Raw genomic sequence first — 22116 nt, 5'->3', positions numbered from 1 at the left:
ACTCCTGATGAAAATGTCAGTAATGGAAATCGGGAAGATAAATTGGAAAACACAAATTTAATCTTATAGACATCTATACCTTCTGAGGACTCATTTTCCTAAAGCAAGTAAAGAACAAATTTCAGAAGGTAGACAAATAGTGTTTATTCTCTCCAAAACAAGATACTTAGCAAAAAAGGTTAAGTCAACTCTAATATCAGTTCCTACTACCATAAAGAAATATTTTTGTATGGGTTAATAAAATTAACAACAATAATCATAAAAGTCATTTATGGGGATACGACTACAGTTGACATTCTATATGATGTGCTAGTCAACCTGTGAATATGACATGCATTTGAAAATCTCACCCCCTCCTTTCTTTTTTTCACATGTGTATGCATGTGTTTGTGTGGAAATCTATTGTTATGACATATTTTTTGGAATAATGCAGAAACACAGTTTTCAGATTCAAACCTTCTTATATGTTCACACAAAAAAAATCCTTCAGGGCTTCTTACGGTGGTGCACATCCATTGTCATAGCAATTCAGGAGACTGAGGCAGGAAGATCACAAGTTCAAGACAAGCCTCAGGAACTTGATAAAGCCCTAAGCAATTTAGCAAGACCCTTCCTCAAAACAAAACCAAAAATACAAAAGGAAAAGGGGCTGGGAATATAGCTCAGTGGCAAAGTGCCCCCTGGTTCAATCCCCAGTACCAAAAAAAAAAAAAAAAAAAAAATCCCACAAAATACATTCTATCACACTGCATTCTGTTCAAGAACTGTGAGAAATAACTGTGTCCTGGTATCCCTCAAATTTGTAAGAATTAAAAACAATCATTGTTTTTTCTTTCTATTAAAATTTTGGGAGAATGTATGAAAGTAGATTAAACTCTGTCAGACCCTTCAAGAGAAAGCACTGTTCTTTGTAGCAAAAAAAAAAAAAAATAGGCCTTGCAAGCAATTCTGAAAACACAACTAGGATCCATTTTGATAGTCTTCTATCCTCCAAGCCAAAGCAGTGGAAAAGTCTGCTACCAACACTTTCACCAAAGGCACTGTTGACTTCTCCTTTTCTCTCTCATTTCATCATGATTTTTTCATTGGATTTACTCAGTCAATAATTGGGAGGGGGAAACAAAAAAGGATTCCTTACCCCTTGGGTGAGATGTGATGGAGTCCGCTAGCGAAGGGTCCTTTTCTCCATCTTTGCTGCCTCCGCTGCAGCCTTCGCTACCGCCATCTCTCTCAATCAGCTTATCTACCATAGCAATAATGCAGTTCAGGCTCTTCCCCACGTTGGCCCACACCCTATCCTGAAAAGAGCATGAGTATCACTACATGCTTTGATTGCAACAACAGACAAGGCAAAATCAGGTGCATCCAGTTTAGAGAAGCAGTGAGGCAGGTGGTGGAACTCGCTGAGATTCTCTCATTCATTAGGTCAGACTGTGGATAGACAAGAAATCCATTTTCTCTGGATAAAGCCCAAATAAAGTTTTCCTCAATCTCTTTTAGTGAGTCCATTAGTTTTGCTCTGTCATATAGAGATGATGAACTTATAGAATATTAATCCATCACTGAGTACAAATTATGACAGTTGAAACTAGAGATACCTGTTATCTTTATCAACACTTAGTAAGAAAGATACCGCAAAGATACAGCAGTATTTTTAAAGAATAGCTAGCTCTTGCATTACAAATCCTGTTTTAAAAAGTGGTGGTACCTCATAGATAATTGGAAAATTGCTATTTTAACCATTTTTATGTATTTAGTTCACTACCATTAATTATAATCACATTTTTGTGTAACCATGACCTCTTATCCTTTTTCAGATATTTTCATTTGCATAAACTAAAATTCTGCACCACTCAGGCATGAATTCTCCATACCTGGCAACCATCATAGTTTCGTGTAACTATGAATTTGACTACTCTAGATACCACAAAATCCTGAAAGTGTGGCTGGCCTTCAGACCACTTCTAACAGAATGGCCTAGCAGATTAATAAGCAGATCCCTGGGGTCTACAGAGTCCATCAGAACCACTGGGGACAAATCAGTGTAAATTAAAACAAAAAAAAATTAATATTTTTTATAGTAGATGGACACAGTACTTTTATTTTATTTTTATGTAGTGGTGAGAATCGAACCCAGTGCCTCACATGTACCAGGCAAGCACTCTATCAACGGAGCTGCAGCCCCAGCCATATAAATTAAAATTTTGACAAGCTTATCATATGCTTCTGACCACATCAAGTCTCAAAACCTCTAAGTCATTTGGTGTGATTTACTTCTTAGAAGTGTCTCACATTACCAAGAAGTCTCTGGGTCACTAATCTTCAGATTAGTACCCATATTTGTTTAGGGTGATGCACCAAACTGAATTCTTTGATTCATAAAAATTGCATTAACTTATTTATTTATTATTTTGGGGGGCCAGAGATGGACCCCAGTGCTTAACCACTGAGACACATCCCTAACCCTTCTTTATTTTTTGAGACAAGGTCTCACCAAGTTGCTTAGGGCCTTGCTGAAGCTAAATTTGAGCTTGGGATCTTCCTGCCTCAGCCTCCCAAGCTGCCAGGATTACAGGTGTGTGCCACCGTGTTTGTCCTCATGATTTTTTTAAAAATAGACATTTTAAACATAGTTATCTAGATGGAAGTCTATCACCCCTGGCTTCCTTCCTCACTGTTCTTTGCACTTGAATTAGATGAAGGCACTGACTCCCTCATCCTTATCTCCAGATTAAAGATCCAAATGGATTTCTGGTCCTTTCCCAGCATTATGGCACAGAGTAATCTTTCAGTGAGAAAATTCTCTGTCCTAGAGCTATTTTAGGCACCTGGAGTACCATTAAATATAAAGACAAACTCAAATATATTTTGTATATATTTGGTGGTTTGTATATTTCCCCCAAAATGTATATTTATCACCTAAGTTAATTTCGCTAGTTTGTAAATAAGTAAGCTAATTTGGGAGAGGATAAATCTAGGGAGAGAGAACTTAGTGGAAATTTACATTATTTGATTCTTGTCTCTTTTAATGACTAAGTTAGTTGAATAATTCAACCACATGAAAACAAATGTAGGTCTGGGTAGTCACACAGTTGAGCTGAGGAAGTAATGGGGGGTTTTAGAAAAGCAAAGGAAAGTTAGGAAAGGTAATTCTGAGGTCCTCATGTGAGATGCTACTAGGAGACTTTGGGGCAAGCACTTCACCTCTGGGGAACCAGAGTTTTCTCCTCTAGAATTTGGTAAGATAATTCCTGCTCCACCTGCCTCTCCAGGCTGTGGTAGGAACCAAGTATCACAGCATGATTTCTAGCAAAGTGTTTGGAAAAAATTATTACATTTTTACACAGTTTTATCCAGCTTTATGGGCTTCCCTAAATGAGTCAAGTTTCTTTCCCTCATCATATAACTCTGAATGGGAAGTATGATATGAATCACAAACGATTATAAAAATCCTTCCCTTGAGAGGAGATCTTTCCTCCCAAATCTGAAAGCACTCCTCTTCAAGAAAATGAAGACCCTGATCACATCTGTGGAGTGCACCAGCCTCTTCCTACTGTCTGACAAGATGAAGGGAGGTACCTCTGAGCCAGGAACCAGGAGGGCCAAGGAAGCTCACCTGTGCAGGAGAGGTGGGGGAGGAAGGGCAGACAGCCTGAGCGCCAGGCATCACTCACATTGGGCTCTCACATTCCAAACCCAATAGCCAACTTGATCTTTATTCAGAATCCGACTGAATGACTACCAACTACCAACTGCATCTTTAAGGTGGTTCAACTGAAAAATCCAGCACCAGTCTAGCTAATCCTGGGAACAAAAACGCTTACTTGGGAGAGAAAAGGGGGAGGAGATTCTCCTCAGTTTTCCAGGTTAGCTTTGTCCATGAGATATGTTTCCAATGCTCTTCTTTTGCCAGTGTGGAAAGGAACTTTATATTTTGAACAAATACCCAAAGTGATGTTTCATGCTGCCTTCCTGATGGAGAGCAATATCAAGGATGGATCAACTGCTCTTAATGATGTTCCCAAGAGCCTGAACATAAAGAACATTAAAAGATAATGTGACATTCACACCTGCATACTGGCAGACTCACCCTATTCTTTATCTTTGGAAAAGAGATGGTGAGAGAACTCAGCTTTGGTACACTGCCTCCTTCTCTTTAATGGCCTCTACAGAGTAGATTAAAGTTATTGATTTGTGCCTTTGTCTCTCAGGCTGGACTGGGAACGATTTGAGAGTTCTATTCACACTGTAGACAAAGGGTCTGGTTCTCCATGACTTTTGTTGGAAGAAAGGAAGGAAAAAAGGCAGAGAAGGAGGGAGGAAGCAAGGGAAGGAGGAGTGGGGTGACTCCACTTCAGAGAAGAAGAGCTGGTGTCTATATTCATCTGTCATATGCACATTGGCTAATTTAACCTTCAAAAACTGCCAAATGAGTTTAATATTATTGACTTAGTCTTTAGGAAAATGAAGAGACTTTGGGTCAAAGATGTAGAATAACTATTTTCAACACTAAAATGTTAGGAATGTTCTAGAAATACAAACTTTTGGACTCCAAAGACTTGATTCTCTTGCAGGAAGAGTCAGAAGGAGGGGCCAGGAAGGTTAGATAGAGGGGAGTGTCATTTTGCAGGAGTAAGATGAGGATAAGTTATCTGAGACTTGAAAATGAGTCTGCCAGCAGCTCCTAGACTTAACAATGACTCTACAACATGAACACACTGGTCGGATGTACCCATAAGTGTGAGTCCAAGAGTGTCCCAGTAACAGGGATGGAGCAGTGCCTACTGGGCTACCGTGGCTTCAGGGACCATCAGCATGGGTCAAGGAATATAAATGACCAACATTTACAGAGGATCAAGGCCTCAAGTCCATTCAAGTGACTGGAACAGAAAATAGATTAAAAGTTACAGGAGGAAAGATAATAACTCAGTTAACTAAGAGCCTTGAGTATAAGGTGGTCCATTACTTTGAAAATAGGATATTCAAGGATAGGTGGGCAAGATGCTTGAAGGGGAATCTTGAATATCTGAGGTTTTTCCAAGTAAGCCAGTTTCTTTACATCTCTGTGAAAACATGCACAAAGGACAATAACCAGCAATTACACCTTCTTGTTCTGATGACTATTACTCACAAGGCCAGCTCAAATTCTTCTTGATTGAATTGTTGGGTCTACTCAGTGAGGCAGCCACCATGCTGAAGAAGGCTGGTTAGGGAGAAGACAATGGGAGCCCAGGAGCCTGGCTGAGAATAAGGAACCTTTAGACCTCCACCTTCTCTTTAGCCTGAGGAAGTAGGATTAGCCTCCCCATCCTGTTTAGCTCTTCTGCCCCATGAGAGGGTTAAAAATGACCACTATCTCTCTCTCTCTCTCTCTCTCTCTCTCTCTCTCTCTCTCTCTCTCTCACACACACACACACACACACACACACACACACACACACACACACACACAAGATTGATGGGCCTTTCCCCAGAAATACCAGCCAATACCCTGCTGGGCCTCTGGCTGTGCTAAGGAGCAATGGAACGTTAGTAGGTCCCAGTGTAACCTTTATTATGGAGGCTTAATTTTAATCAATGTTTTTAACCTTAATGGAACTTTCATATCACCTCCTTGGAAAGGTGAAGTGGCTGTAAACCTTTTCTGGTTACTGAGGGTACAAAATGAGTGAGGAACTAGTTGCAATATTTATTCCATTCTAAGTCAGGTGTGGTCTAGGCCATAATTTATTTCCTGGTTCGGATCTAAGTGAACATAAAGGTCAAGTCCAAGGACACACCTGCAAAAATTTGATGGATGCATCAGTAAGTAGCCAGGGGGCCCTGAGAGTTGGCAGAGCTGGTTAGGATAGGGGTCACAGTGCTTACTCAGAATGTCACATGTTTATGAACTTGGTGGTATCGAGAGAAATCCTGAGTGCTTTGGATCAGCAGTTAACTTCAAAAGGAAATTTCAGTAATGCTTAGCTGATCAACTTTTCTAAGGCCAAATTTTGATTAGCAAGGATGTGAAGATGCAACCAGAGCTGATATGGAGAGCCAAAATAGCCCTGTATTTCCATGAATAATTTCCCACTTGTCATTATCAATTTTAGAGGTCTTTGATTAGAAATTGTCAGTGAATTAACAAAGCTGATCCCATCTTATAAAGGAGCTTCCGTTTATCCTTGAGCTGAATGAGAGCAATTTGTTCTATACTGGCTAAGTTCCTTAACGCTGCAAACCTTTACTTCTTTAACAGCTTGATAGCCCTTCTCTATGAACCCTAACTTTATCACAGGTAGGTGTATTTATTACAGGTAGGTAAAAGAAGTTGCATGTTAAATATTCTATGGTCCAGTTAGTACATGGATGTTCCAAGCTACATAGCACTCAAAACACACACACACACACACACACACACACACACACACATCTACTTAACATGGACTTCTGAGATCTATCAGAATTAAATGAGCTTTGCCAATCTTTACTTCCTATTCATCTTTCTGCTTTGATTTCACTTAGTTGCTCATGTTAAAAGCCTTGACCTTCACTTCACACTCAGTTCAAATCTACTCCTTTTATTCTGACATTCAGTCCTTAGTCACACAAATTGACTCAGATAGTTGGCTACTGTTTGTCCAGAGGTGACCTTCCCCATGAGCCCCTGGTTTGGATCCTGCTCAGACCTACTTTATTAGCTTCACACTGTCAGGTCTATGCATGAGTGCCATGTTCACCTTCATTGATCGCTATGTCTATTTTATCACTCCTGGTCAAAAGTAGTCTTAATGCTGCAGCTGCTATCCCATTCTTCTCTCAGCCAAGAGGCACCTCATAGCGTAAAATTAGATAATTCCTATTTCTCCTTAGTCTTCAAAATGAAAACTTCATTCAGATCAGATCTCTTGCTGTCCTAAAGACATGCTCTTAAATTAGATCAACCCATATTTACCAGGCATTTGCTATATGCCTTCTCAGTGCTAAAGATCAAAACTTGAAAGAAACTTTGGAGAAACTAATATTTGTATCATGACAGGCTAATTTTTAAGCCTAGAATAACTTCTCCCTTATTTCTATCAATCTAAATTCTTTTCTGTTCAAGGCTCACCCGTGTCCATGAATTATTCATGTTACTCTCTCTCTGCATAACATGCTCTTTATGCCATTTATTTCTAACAAAGAATGGACTCTATGAGGAGAAGGATTATCCATTCATCCTTTTATTTTCAGGTTCTACTACTCACTCACCAGGATATAAATAAGATGAGAATAAATAAATCAATGAATGAAAGAGAGAAGGAAAGAAAAGGATGGTTCCTTCATCCTTTCCAACTCTCAGGTAACCTCTCTGAATGTTTTTGACATTTTAATATTGATCATTTCACCATATGGGGTCTTGAAATACATTTCAATGTTTGCTTGTTTTATGACTGCTAGTCATCTCACTTAAATTTCATATTGCTATTAAGCGCAGGTTCCAATGAAGCACCTATATGTTGTAACATACAATTTATACTTAGTATCTGTTGACTGATTAATATTATGCTCTTTAGAAGCATATTATAATATGAAACAACCATAAGAAGTTTTTATTATGTGCATCCTCAAATTGAAGTTGGAACCAAGTTCCTTTTCTGAATGACTGAATAGATCCTAATAAATGCCACATGATACTGAAGGTTTTATTTTAGTGAACATTTGTTTAATAACAAGTGGGAGAATCCCACTGATCAACTGAAGCTTTTAATTTTAAATTGATAATAAAATGTTATCTGCACATCATTATATACAAGCACAACTGGTTGACCTAGGTAATGTTATGAGTATGTTACATACAACCATTTTCAAAAATTGATTTTTTAACTGAATGTATCCTAACATATTCAGTCAATAATCTCTCTATATATTCCTCAGCATTTCCTTTACTTAGTCACCAAATTTGGACTTTCAAAGATTTCTATTGAGAAATAATATTTCATTATTTGCAATAATATATATTAAAGTTTGAGGGTGCTTATTTTGAATGTGATAATACATTTCAAAAGTATTTATATGCAAATCTGTGCAGTTATCAAAATGTATGGCATTGAACCAGGTATTGTAAGAGACAGGAGAGTATCCAAAGGGGGATGATGACATTCAACTTAAAACCACAGGAAACTCACCAGCACCTTTTTGGAATAAAATTTCTCTATTAAAACACAGGTGGACTTGGAAGATGAGCTGTTGGTTCCACAAATCTGTCCTTTCACCTGTTCCTACATTAACTGCAAAATACCTTGAACTAGACAGTATGAACACTGTGTTAAGTGCTATAAAACAGTGAACTGAAGGTGAAAGTATTAACTGCATGTGGGAAATCTAGAAACAGGCAGGATTTCATGAATATGCATGCACATAAAAATCTCATTTGGGGTTTCTTTTCTTTAATAGAACATTTGTGCATTTTAATGGACAGTCATGAACTTTGCTTAATCACCTTTTCTGGAATCTAATATGGGATAAGTATTCCAAGCACATTTCTTGAGGGTGAAATGAACTGGAGAAGTCAAGGAATGTTTCTCATCCATCAAGAAAATAGATGGTAGACTACATTCAGTTGTCATATAGGGAACTACTGGCCTCCTTCTCCCTGTCCTTTCTGAAGGGGAAAGTGATTATAGAAAAGCCTCATGCTTGTTCAGGTAATATATGGACTTTATTAACAAGGTGTTTGATGTAAGTATTGCTCTGAGTTTATGCTACTTTTCTAAATTTGATACAATTATTGAAAAATTATTATAGGTCGATGTGGATTATCCATTGCCCTTATGTGACATGAACACATTTACTGTAATCAAAAAGAGAAAATGTTCTCCTAGCTCAAGAATGGAGCTAAGACAGGTGCAGTGGACATGTGTGTAATCCCAGCATCTTGGGAGGCTGAGTCAGGAGGATCCTGAGTTCAAAGCCAGCCTTAGCAACTTAGCAAGACCCTGTCTCTAAATAAAATATGAAAAATGTCTAGGGATGTGGCTCAGTGTTAAGCACTCCTGGATTCAATCCCCCCCAAAAATGAATGCAGACTAAGATTCACAATCTGATTCATGTTTGCAACATAAATGAGGGAATTAATTGGGTAATTGAGATGTTGAACTGTGGTCTAATACAGAAACGCAGTTCAATTAAAAAATGCATTTGGGATATGACTAAATAATAAGAATAGCTTTCAATGTTGTGCACTTTGCTAGAATGAATCAGAATATAAAGGATCAGAAGCTTATGTTTTAAACAATTTATTTGAATAGGGATAGGGAGATTTAGCCCCAAGCCTATCAATGTAATGTTGAAATTAAATCACAGTGTTGCAGAGAATAGCATAATTACTAGAAGCCACAAAAACTGGGTCAACCTAATAGTTTGGTTGGATGACATGCCTTCATACTTTGGACAAACTAATCTTGGAATCCCAGCTGCTGGAAGCATCTGGTGTGGAGATGAAGAGAAATAAATGTGATATTTCATTTTTACCAGCTGGAAGATGAAGAACACTATTCGAGCCTATTTCCTGGTACAGATTGTCATAGAATCCCAAATAATCCTTTGGGGTTTAATTGTTTACTAACTTTTTAAGGAAAACAAACCTTTAAAGCACTCAATCATTTACTAAGTAAAATTCAGCAAATAACAAGCACTTTTGTAAGCACTCATTTTAGTTTCGATCTCTACCATATTGACTAGACAATTATTGTCCAGATTCATATGTCATCAACTTCATCAACAAAACAACAGAGAAGCCTCAAACAATTTAGTTAACAATGATTCTTATTCTTGACCAGAAAAGAAAGGTTGTTAGATGTATAAGCAGAACAAGACACAAGAGTCATTTACTATCATGAACTCAATTCCAAAATATTTATTACAAGAATAAAGGCAGTTATTCAAGCTAGGAAATTTTTATAGCCAAGAACAGAAATTATGTAAAATGAAGAATTACAAAAAGGGAACTACTGTACTCTTATGTGCAAACCTAAGCCAACATAACCAGAGAATATCTTCATATATCACAGAAACCCAATTACACTAATTTAAAACACTGAACTACTTCTAGAAGTTGACTAGATTTGTAATCCGTGCTGAAACTTTTCTAACAACTAATTAAGAAAAGGAAATACACACAAGGCTCTATCTCCAATTCATTTAATGGCACAGTCTCCAATTTTCAATTAGCTACAGTTTCTTTGGATTTACTCATTGTGTCAAAGTTGAATAAAATTTGAAAATAATCTGAAATGATTATGACTCTGGCAAAATTGTTTCTGTCTTTTTAAAAGGGATTTCCATCCCTTGGCAAAGGTATTTTTTTTTTCAATAGAAAGTGGTTGCTATGGAAATCAGTAAGAATTTTATAGAACAATCAAACTTAATATTGTTTGTAAATAAAGCAAATTATACTAAGATGAGAGAGTTAGAATTAACTTTTTGGAGTGGGAAAGCGTTTTCTGTAATTGAGGTTAATTTAGATAACATGCCTTCTAGAAACACTGGATTCTGAAAGAGATGCAGAAATGGTATGAAGGAAGGTGCAGAGAGAAAAGGTGGGGACCTTCATTATCACTCTATAGTCATTTTGCCTTTGAAGGAAACCAAGAGAAACTGGTCAACCAGTCATTAACTGCAAAAAAAAAAAAAAAAAAAAATTAGGAAAACTTTTTCCTCTGGAAGATTTTTTTTTCCTAGTACCAGCTCTAGGAAAAAAAAAAATACTCAAGCATTCCCAAGAGAAGAGGGGAAGGGAGCAACTACCAGGTAGACCAGGCTCACTCTTGACAAGCACTGAGATTCTTCCCAAGTTTTCCAAATGTTGCTAATAAGCTCAAGCTCCCATTTCTTTGGTGCACACTTGAAACTCCCCACTCTCCACTTTCCGTTCTTCTCATCACCTTCTCTTAGCACATGAGTCCTTTCTGTGGACAGAATAAAAGCCACCCACCCCCCCCCATCACCCGAGTCCTTCTTCACATGGTCCCTGCAGCCTCAGCAGAAAAGAGCACTTTTGCCTAGGACTCCAAGAACTGAGTCTCTTCCTTCTCTTGTAAGTATCCTGCTCCATTAGTAATCACTTCTCTGACTCCTAAAAGCCTAAAGCAATTTAAAAATGAAATAAGTAATAATCACATGCAGACACACCAACCACCTCTCCATGAGGCAACTATTGCAATCCGCTGCTAAAAGTACACTTCATCCCCTTTCCTTTTTTTATTTTGATTTAAGATGACCTTTTATTGATACAGTATAATTGCAAACAATAGTGGGCTTCACTGTTGCATATTTATGTGTGTGTATATATATATATATATACATATATATGCATTTTCTTGAATTATTAACTTCTACTCTTAGAATTACTTACCTTCCTATTTGAAATACCTAGGAGACTCACATTCTCAAAAAATATCCAAAGAAAAGAAAACAAGGAGAAAAGAAGAAGAGGAACAATTTTAAGCAGAAGGAAGAAGTTGGGGTGTGGGAGAGGGATTGCATATCACAAGGAGGGTAAAATGATAAAAACAAAACATACCCAATTTCAAAATCCTCACTTGATTTAACACAAAATGGTAATTTTTATCTCAAAAGGTTAACACTCTCTATTTAATTAAATGAGATATAACTTGTTTCCCCTATTTACCCAAACTGTTTAAAATTCACAATCCAAAAAAAATAAAATAAAATAAAATAAAATAAAATTCACAATCCACATTTTATGATCTGTACCCAATCTCCCCGCTTCTCTCAAAGGACAGATTTGATTCTCCTAATAGGATTATATAATTCACATTTCTTTCAAGAAAACACATAATAATAACGTTGAAGGAATGCAATGCATTTTCCTGGACCTATCCAGTTAATACAGCATCATTGCACAGGTAAACCATTTATTTCACGACCATCCTGAGAGGTAAGCAGAACAGGTGCTATTTTCATTTCATAGTTGAGAAAATTGAACTTCAGAGAGGTTAAGAGGTATGCACGCCTTGGAGCTGTGAATAAATTGAAGAAAGTGCAGATAAAAGGGGGAAATATTAGATTTGCTCTTTTGAAAATGCTTCAGCAGGAGAAACGCCATCTTAATCAGCAACAACACTTATTCAGCATTTATTTACCTCTTGAAGCCAAGCTCTGTGTTTCCTGTGATTGAAATTTTTTACAGAGAAAGAGCAGGCATCACCTTGTGGTCCCTCAGATAGCAAGTTTTTTTGGGAGATCATGGCTGCTCAAATAGTTCATTCCCTAAACACTTAAATTCTAGACTGGCAATAGCTTCACATCTAATATAGCTGGCCCAGTTTTTTTTCTCATTGTTAAACATATGATACAGGGTTTCTCTTTGGGTGTGTGTATGTGTGTGTGTGTGTACAACTACGCATACAACTTTGGAAGGCTTTTGAAAAATTAATATGCTTTGACTCCATAATAACATACCTCTCTCCTGCCACCTGCCTTTTCATGTCCCTCCTATTCTACTCTACTGAAGTTCTTCTCACTATGTTGCTTCTTTTACTTATTCACCTTTATTACATATCTTTTTTTTTCAAATGCTTATCTGGAGCATACAAATTTTAGAGTACCTGCAGCCACATCTTCTTTCCAATCATAGAATCATGAGCAAGAAGGGTCTAAAAGATCTTTATGTCCATTATCACTTAAATATGAATATATTTTTTAAAAGTATGCCCAGAAGTGAAACACGGGGTTGCAACACGGAAATACTTGTTGCATCCCAGTCATGGTAACGTGGATGATTTTTGATACTTCTTCTGAAAAACAATTCCAATATTTTTATATAGCTTTGCAATAAAGGAGAAAAGTAGCATAGAATCTTGTAATTATGATATCTTTGCTTTGATGGCATAGTCTTGGTTATAAATATGATTTATTTGCTAACCAATGTACTCCTATATCACATTAATTTGATCAGTAATATAACTTCCAAATATAACTTGCCCCTAAGGCAAAGTGTGACTTGTTGTTCCACAATATGCATCATGACTGTTCCTTAATACATTTTTTTTTACGAAAAACAGAGCTCTCTTATCATGTGTCCTTTATTTCTCAGGTTTGAACAGTGAGAGGCAAGCGATGTGCAAAGACTTACCCACTCTTCCTCGTCATAGTCTGAATGATGCGGTATGGAGTCCTGCCTTTTCATCCGTGGGGGCTGGTCCTCGGGACAGCTCTCCTCTGCTTTGCTCCTAGGAGAGGGTGGTTTCGTAAGGATTCCTCCTGGCCTTGCAGTATAGAGTGCTAAAAGCGCACTCCTCACCAGCTGATCCTTGAAAGCATGTACAAAAAGCTCTGTCTGGAAAGAAATTGACAAGGATTAGAAACACCATGGTAGGCAGCACAGTATAGAGCTATGGAAAGGTCAATTGCAGATTTGTTGGTACTTAAGTGGTGTGGATGGTAGAAAAAGCACAGGCACCAAGGAGAGAAAATGATTCATACCAATCAATGGAAAATGGTTTGGTGTTGGGATGCAGCCAAGGCCTCGAGTCCTCCTGTTTTAAAGTTAATGCTGAGGTTTAAAAGGCACTATAAACACCATCTGTCTCCTCCGCCTCTTCTCTTTTGGCTCCAAACCCTGTCTTTGGAGATGAATTTCACTGGGGATAATCATTTGAGCAACTTCTACCTGCTGCACCTTTCAAGTCATTCCAAACACATCTTAAGAAGAAATGTAATCAGACTATGTACATTTACTATTTTAAGCAAGGTTAAAGGCTAAAGAGAGAAAGAAAGATGTATCTTAAAATTACTGAGTAACTTTTTAAAAATACCATGAACAAATCTCAGCAGTAGAGATGACATAACAGTCTTCCCTATGAAAACATTTGCCGTTTACTCCTAATTACCACCCCTTGAACTGTCTCCTCCAACAAATGGTTTCAGTAATGCTCAATGTTAACAAGGTTACTGTGAAACCTGGCATGGTAGAATTTACAAGCTGGTGGTAAATACTTAGTAAGTACTATAGTAATGACACCCTCCCAACAGTAAAGAACTTTACAGCTGTACTTTGCAGTTTCCTGATGAAATGTTTTAAGAGCTTCACCCTGTAACACACCAAAGGATGCAGTAATTGATTCTCTGTATTATAGTACACTTAACATGCATGTGGCCTAACAATCTGTTGAAGGAGTACAGACATAAGTCAAGCATTGACCCACATTGTTAATGGAGTCATACTTTGTCATGTGTTAGAAAGGGGCCCTATAATGTGCAGCGTTATTTTGGATAATAATTGATATTCTCACCATTTAATGCAGCATCCTTATATATAATGCCGACTTCAATATTGCTGTAACTCAAGGTAATTATTTCTTGGTGCACTCTCAATATGCAGTCAATAGTACCATGTCTAACTCCTGGTTGCTAAATGATCTCTAAATCTTCTTGTTGTGAATGTCAGCAATTAAACTCCATTAAATCTTGTGCAAAACAAGTGCCTAATAAGACTGTGTTATATCTGCATAGTTACTTCTTTGCAATAGATCATAAAATTGTAAGCTGGAAGGGACCTTGAAGTTGACCTCTTTGTTAATCAGTTAAAAAACTAAGTGTGGTAATCTGTTTTACCACAAATTGCTTATGTTAGCACAAATGGAATAGATTCCCAAGTTGCCTAAAAATTCAGTAGTTTTTCTTATTCCAGTCCCCTCATCACCTGCTCTATCTAACTGTTCCTGTCTTTCTTCCCTAACTCCAAATCCCTACATGTTTTGAATATCCATTATTTCTCAAATGTGTCTACAATGCTGACATAACCATTGCTATTTTTCTATTTTTAATTATTTTTTCTTTTAGTTGTAGATGGGCACAATGACTTTATTCATTTATTTTTGTGTGTGTAGTGTTGAGGATCAAACCCAGCACCTCACATGTGTTAGGCAAGTCCTCTACCACCAAGCCACAACCCCAGCCCACCATTGCTAAATTTTATTGGTTATTTAAAATACTCTGTTAGTATATTATTTATATTGAATCTACTTTGAGAAGGTAAGAAAACAAGAAATATGGAAAATGGATATATGATAATAATAGATTGAAAAATATTTTGGATAAGAAAACATAAAATAAAAGGTCCATTTATATCGGAAAGGAACAAGAAATGTCCAATGATGTTCGAAATTAAGTGTTCAAATGGGAGTGGAAGATATAAAAAAAAGTTCTGATGGAAAAAATATGGCTAGACAGTATTCAAACCAGTCAGTATATTTACAGGAAAATGGGGAGACATGTTATTTGCATAATTTTTCACATAGCCTGGATATATTCATCAATGTGAATTTAATAGTGAAAAATGTGAATTTACTCCCATTCAGCTTTAACCAAACTATTTCTCCGTTGATAGTTTCGATAAATTCTTTTGATTTATTTTTAGAACAAAACAGCTTGCCTTCTTTGAATTCCTGCTACTACAGCTCTAGTCTCCACAGTATTCCTATAATTACTATGTAGCAGAATATCTATTCATATCCAATGAAATCTTACAATACTAGTAATTGTTTCCTTCCCATGCATGCACAAGCAGAGATTCCACTTCATTTATCTAAATCTTATTTGAGTTGATTTGCCACCAAAAGGAAGGAAGATAATTCAGAAAATTCTTGCAATTATACAATCCAGAATTTTCTTTGGATAGTTGAATACAATACTTGACAATCTTAAAAACAACAATAGCTGTTTTTTTACTTTGTGCCTATTCTGACTAATATATTAGACTGCTTGGAAATTCTCTGAATCACCAAGGTACTATATGTAGATTATATTGTATTAGATTTTATTAAATAATCCATTGCAATATCTCTGTGACCTTGAAGAATCTTAATTTTGTAGATTAGCAATACTTATTAAAAGTAGACCAGTGAAGAACTTGGTATGTTTTATAGTCAACATAAATCAGTTTGAGGAAATTAATATAGTCATTTAAACCCAACACATCCATATACTGTTGTTCCTACAACTGGATGACACTAGGGAAGTAAAGTCAATGGAAAGGTGTGGTCATGTCTCTGAGTAGTTGCCTGAGTGTTCTGAATCCCTTTTCCTCTTCTGATCCATATACAGACATGTTATTCATTACACCATTGGCCTGCACCAACATTATTCTTTTCCTGGATCAGCTTGTACTGTATTAAAAGCAAGAAGAAAAGCTCTCTAAATATTATTATTTTTTTAAAATTTTTTTTTAAACAGAGAGAGAGAATTTTTTTTAAATATTTATTTTTCGGTTTTCGGCAGACACAACATCTTTGTTTGTACGTGGTGCTGAGGATCAAACCCGGGCCGCACGCATGCCAGGCGAGCGTGCCACCGCTTGAGCCACATCCCCATCCCCCTCTCTAAATATTATGATAAAAATTTACTTAATGTATGAGCTTATCAATACTGTAAAAATAATAAATTCAGAACCAAGGAATATCTAGTTCACCTGTTTGAAAATAAAGAAAAGATAAATGCTATCTTCAAAATAAAATGTTTCTTTTTTCAAACACATATTCCCATATAACTATTTTTTTGAAGCAAAACACAGTTACCTACAAGTTTGATACTCAGAATTACTTCTCGTAGGGATGAGTGGTGAGAACTTCCTACTTTTCTGAGTATGAATGATAGAGAAAAAGTTAGAATATGTTCATTTAAGAATACTTTTTTTACTAGAAATCTCAACAAATTAAACTAAGTCCTGTTCTATTTAGAATTTCATTCTCTTTGGAAAAAAAATAATCAAGACAATGTCCAATTCCACCTGCAATACAGAATCAACTAATGACATTAGTAAGTGATTATGGCTTTCTTAATAATGTATGCAGCAGGAAGGAATCCTGTTTATTTTGTATTCGATGTGCTTTCATTATTTCATAGATATATATTGCTATATGCTGTCAATGGAATGAATATTTAACAGTCCAGGAGTTTACCTGACACTGGGCAGCTATGCATCATGCACTTGACCTAACATGAAGCAGGTCTGCATCATTCCCAGTCTGTATCAAATTATGGTGTCTCTCTGTGAATCTCTCAGTGGAGCTCACTGCTTGTGCTCCATCTCTTTTTCTCAACGGAACTTCTTTAGTTTTATTTTTTGACTCATCATCCCCTCTTCACTCAAAATGCTTTAATGTGAACCCCAATTGCTTAAATCACTCCCTTAAAACCTATTCCCCTCGACACACACTGGTGATGTCATCCATTCCTTCAAAGCTTCCACTATTATCTTTCTGCCAAAATGTCTAAAATCCATTTCTACCCACCTCCAGAACTATATCTATCAGCTATTTCCACTTAAAGTCCTTTGAGTTTAGGAGTCCCAGTCTGATCTCAAGTGGTTTTTTGTTTGTTTGTTTTTTAAACCTCTTCTTAGATTTTCTATCTGAGTGGTATCATTACTATTCGCCAACTGGGACTCGAAACCTCTGGCACATCCTCAGTGATATAAATATTCTAAATTTGTCTCTAATTTCTTCTAGTTAAATATTTTCAAGAATGTTAAAGACTAACTCTGGCATAAAGATGATAGTGGAATCTTTTAGATTATATATTAAGGTCTATGATCTATTTTGAGATAAATTTTACGTATATGTATGAGGTAAATGGTAAATATAAAGGCCGTTTCCTTTTTTTTTTTTTTTTTTTTTTTTGCATCTGGATGTCCAGACATTCCTGCATAGTATGCTGAAAAGACACCTTTTCCTGAATAAAATTAATTTGTTCTTTGTTTCCAAAGTTATTTGAACACAAGTATCAGTGTATCAGTCCTGGGTTCTAGGTTCTCTACCCCATTCCATTAATCTACAAGTCTGTGCTACACCGATATTTCACAACCCACAATACACACTAGTATTTTTTACTTGAAAGTAAATGTACTTAAGGAGATTAAAAGGTTGAAGTTTTTGAAATACCTGTTTCTGTTCACATATTTACTGTCTTTCTCTCTATTCTTTGTGTAGATCCAAATCTCTCTGGTATCATTTTTTTTTCTCCTTGATGACTTTTCTTTGCTACCTATTGTATTGCAGTGCACATCTGCTATAAAATATTTCATACTTTTACCTTTGACAGATATCCTTCTCAGGGAATGGAATTGTAAGTCATCATATTTTTTTGGTCAGTACTTAGAAGATGTTACTCCATATTTGCCTGGTTTTCATAGTGTCTAATGAGAAGTTGGCCATCATTCTCTGCATATGCCCCTTTTGGTTTGCCCCTATCAATTTTATGTTATCTCTGTTTCTCACTAATTTGGTTATGATATCCTGAGTTTCTTTTTCTGTATTTATTCTCCTTGGAGTATCTTGAGTTCCTTGAGTCCCTAGTTTTACTGTTTCATCAAATTATGAAAAAATTTGGCCATCATTTTTGCAGATAATTTTATGCCCCCTCTTTCCTTCTTTTTCTTGGACTCAAATGTCAGGCTACTTGACATTGATTTGTAAGTCATTCATGTTCTGGTCATGTTTTTCAGTGGTTTTGCTCTATGTTTCATTTCAATTGTTTTTAAGGCTATATTTACAAATTTGCTAATCTTGTACTATGACCAGTTTACTCATAATTCACCAAGAAAAGATTTTTATCTCAGATTTTGAGATCTTTGTGATTCTTTTTTATTTTTATTACTTACTTATTCTTTATTTTGTGGTACTAATATTGGACCTTGGGGTCCTCTATCACTGAGCCACATCCCAGACTTTTATTTTTTTTTATTTTTAGGGAGAGGATCTTTCTGAGTTACCCAAACTGGCCTTAAACTTGTGATTCTCCTGCCTCAATCTCCCAAGTACCCAGGATTAACAGTATGCACCATCACATCTAGTTGATTCTTTTAAAAATATTGTATCATTCTCCTCATTCTATTCAGTTGTTTCTCCAATTTCCAAAATAGATGGAGAATATACAAAATTCCTATTTTAGTGTCCTTATCTGCTAATGTAATCATCTCTGTTGTTTCTGGGTCTGTTTATATTCCATGTGTCGAGCTGCAGGTAAAATTTCCCTGCTTCATCACACGTTTAGTACTTGTTTAATAAGTGGTAGGTATTTTGATCATACAATCTTGGTTTCTAGATTTTATTATACTTATTTAAAGAATAATGTTTTAAGTTAAGTTACTTAAAATCAGTGGGATTATTTCAATCTTTATTTTAAAGCCTCATTAGGATGCATTAGGAGCAATCTTTAGTATTAATTTATCCCTACTACTAGGGCCATGTTCTTGTGATGATGCTACTCAATTCCCTGAACATCTCGTTTGCTCTGCTGGCAGAAAGATAAATTATTCTCAGCCCTGTGCGACAACTAGGAACTGTTTTAGTGGTTTGGGTTTGGTATTTCCTTTTTGAATATGGGTAGTTTATTCTCAGTGAAACTTGAACAAGAACTAAAGTACAGATTTAAAGGCACTCATTTACCGGACTAAAAGTCTCTATCTATATGAAGATTCCTCTTTTCTTGATGCTCTGCTCTGTTATTTCTAGCTATCTTGGACTTCCCAAACTCTAATCCCTATTTACTTAATTTGAGAACATACTGTTTATATTCCTTATCCCAAGCGCTACAGTCTGAAAAATGCCTTTGAATGTAAGCTCAGCAATTTAGGATCACATAGTCTGTTAACTTCCTGTGTTTCCTATTTTCAAGTGGTTAAAAACCATTTTGTCCAGTCTTATCACACTTTAAGGTAGGAGGATCCATGTGTCTCCATCATGGACAGAAGTTCTGACTTCATGAATTTTATATATAAGTTTCATTCTTAACATTTTCTTATTTTCTCATCTTTTTTTCTGATTCTGAAGTTTTCTAATAAACACAAATTTTGTTAATTGTATAATATTATTTCTTAAATTAAATATTTACTACCTAGAAGGATTTATGAGAAGCAGAAGCATAAATTCTGATTCTGAAATTTAATCTTCACTTAAACCAGTTATTCTCAAGTTCCCTTTATACCGCTAGTATGTATAGTTTATAACCATAGATAATAAGCCAAATATCTTTACTCATTAAATCCTATATTAAAGTTTGGTGCTGAGTTAGACTTAGGAAGGGTTGAAGTGAATAAACAATATGAAATTCCTATTCTTTATCTAAATAATCAACATAATTAAAATTCTCCTCTATATTATGTGTGTCTTCAATTTCTTACCATCCCTGGCATTGCTCTTATAGAAACAGAACAATTCTTAAGAAAATCTTGATTTGAGCTCTAGAATGAAATGTTTTTCATTTTTTCTTTCAATACACACAGTGTTTTAGCAGAGTATGCTGAAAATGAAAGAATACTAGTAATGAGAATTTCTTAAATATACTGTAATATAGACTCTAATATATGCATTTTTAACCATTTAACAATTGTAACACTGGGAAACACTACCATTCTTAAAGTCTTGGGCTATAAAAGTTAAGGACCATGTTATGTAGTATTTATCATATAGCACTGAGTACAATACCATACACAATTAAGTGATCACTGATGCTTTTTAGTGAGCAGGACAATAATGACTTTCTAAACAAGGCCTATAACTCTCTATAGAAAGAAGAAAGCAGTAGGCTTTTGAAAGTTAATGTCACACATATTTCTAAACCATAAGAAATAACATATATTACCTACATTCATTTTTCAATTCTTTTCAGCTTGAATTTATTTATATTTTTCCTTGGATGTATTTTCATGAAATAGCACAAATTTAATTTGAGCAAAAGAAAAATGAATTTTTATCCCACTCTAATAGTAAACTTTAATATTTCATATTAAAATTTTGCCTTATCCTTTGTCTTTTCATTTGTAATTATTCAGAGAAAGCTTGCTTAATATTAGAAACTTATAAAATTATTTAATATTTGCAAGAACTAACTTGCAACAAATAAATACAATTCTCCATCAAGAGGTATGCTAGTACATGAGAACATGAAACTGTTACAGAAAATATTCATTATTGTGAAATCACACTTATGTTCTTTACCATACAACTCATGCACGTGGTTCTATGTAGAAGTGTCCATCATAAACTCCTGGGACATTCAAAGACAGGACAATGGTTAAGCTCACAGAATCTGGAGTCAGAAAACCAACTCCTATAACTGTAAGCACATTATATAATGGTTCTCTGCCTTAGTTTTCTTAACAGAGTAAAATGAGAATACAAAACTAATTAAAATAAAAATAATAAAAAATAAGTAAAAGCATGATTCATAAAAAAGAAAAAAAAGATTAGGAGGAAACAGTGTAGAAAACAGTAGTATCTTCTTTATGGAATTGTGAAAACTGAATACCTTGCTGCAGAGTTAAGCCTCAGCTAACTGCTACCTGTCACAGTCATTGTCATTATCACCACAACTCTTATTGTGAATTTCTTGTAAAGAGCGGTCCAGAGTCTTTTTTTTTTTTATTCTGCCAGTGCCCCTGGTGTCAGACATAGTGCCTGGTTTACAGTACGAATTCAGGAAATACTTTTAATTTTTATAAATTGTGTGTGTTTCTTTCTTTCTACCAGTGAATGTTCATAAAGACAGAATTTTGTTTGTAACTTTAGACCTATGCTTTGGTTCTCTAATTCATAGCAGCAGAGATGCTATGAATTACTTTAGTATATAAAATTATTGTCTACTCAGAGATTTCCTGAATGTGTTAGCAAGTTCCCCTGCCATCTCTCTTTTTTTTTTTCTTTACTTTTCTCTTTTGGTGGGGGAGGGTATCAAGGATTGAACTCAGGGGTACTCGACCACTGAGCCACATACTCAACCTTATTTTGTATTTTATTTAGAGACAGGGTCTCACTGAGTTGCTTAGCACCTCACCAATGTTGAGGCTAGTTCTGAAGCCACAATCCTCCTATCTCAGCCTCCCAGCCACTGGGATTATAGGCGTGTGCCACCGTGCCCACCCACCTGACAACAAAAAACCCACAAAAACTGTGTAAGATGATGAATGTGCTAATTTCCTTCATCCTGGTAACCTTTTTACTATCTATATGTGGCCCTTAGGATCCTGCTGCATATCTTAAATACAAATAATAAAATTTACTTTTTAACACTGGGGACTATGAATGAAGGAAAAACAATGTATTCTCTAATCCAATTTTTAAAATCCCCCAA

General features: G+C 35.8%; 1 protein-coding gene across 13 annotated transcripts in view; it reads right to left on the bottom strand.

The window, feature by feature from the left end:
• Inpp4b (inositol polyphosphate-4-phosphatase type II B) overlaps positions 1 to 22116 on the bottom strand; it is a 750819-nt gene that overhangs the window by 104587 nt on the left and 624116 nt on the right. For all 13 annotated transcript variants that reach the window (XM_021727898.3, XM_040293274.2, XM_021727894.3 and 10 more), the window contains 2 exons: positions 13121 to 13324; positions 1139 to 1298 (listed from right to left, as the gene is read on the bottom strand). In XM_021727898.3, the coding sequence (XP_021583573.2) occupies positions 1139 to 1298; positions 13121 to 13324 (364 nt within the window). The remainder of the gene's footprint in view (positions 1 to 1138; positions 1299 to 13120; positions 13325 to 22116) is intronic.

This window comes from Ictidomys tridecemlineatus, chromosome 9 (genome assembly GCF_052094955.1).
Source record: "Ictidomys tridecemlineatus isolate mIctTri1 chromosome 9, mIctTri1.hap1, whole genome shotgun sequence".
Classification (NCBI taxonomy): domain Eukaryota; kingdom Metazoa; phylum Chordata; class Mammalia; order Rodentia; family Sciuridae; genus Ictidomys; species Ictidomys tridecemlineatus.
The sequence above is the reverse complement of the archived record's forward strand: the minus strand, read 5'-3'. Positions and strand labels throughout refer to the sequence as shown.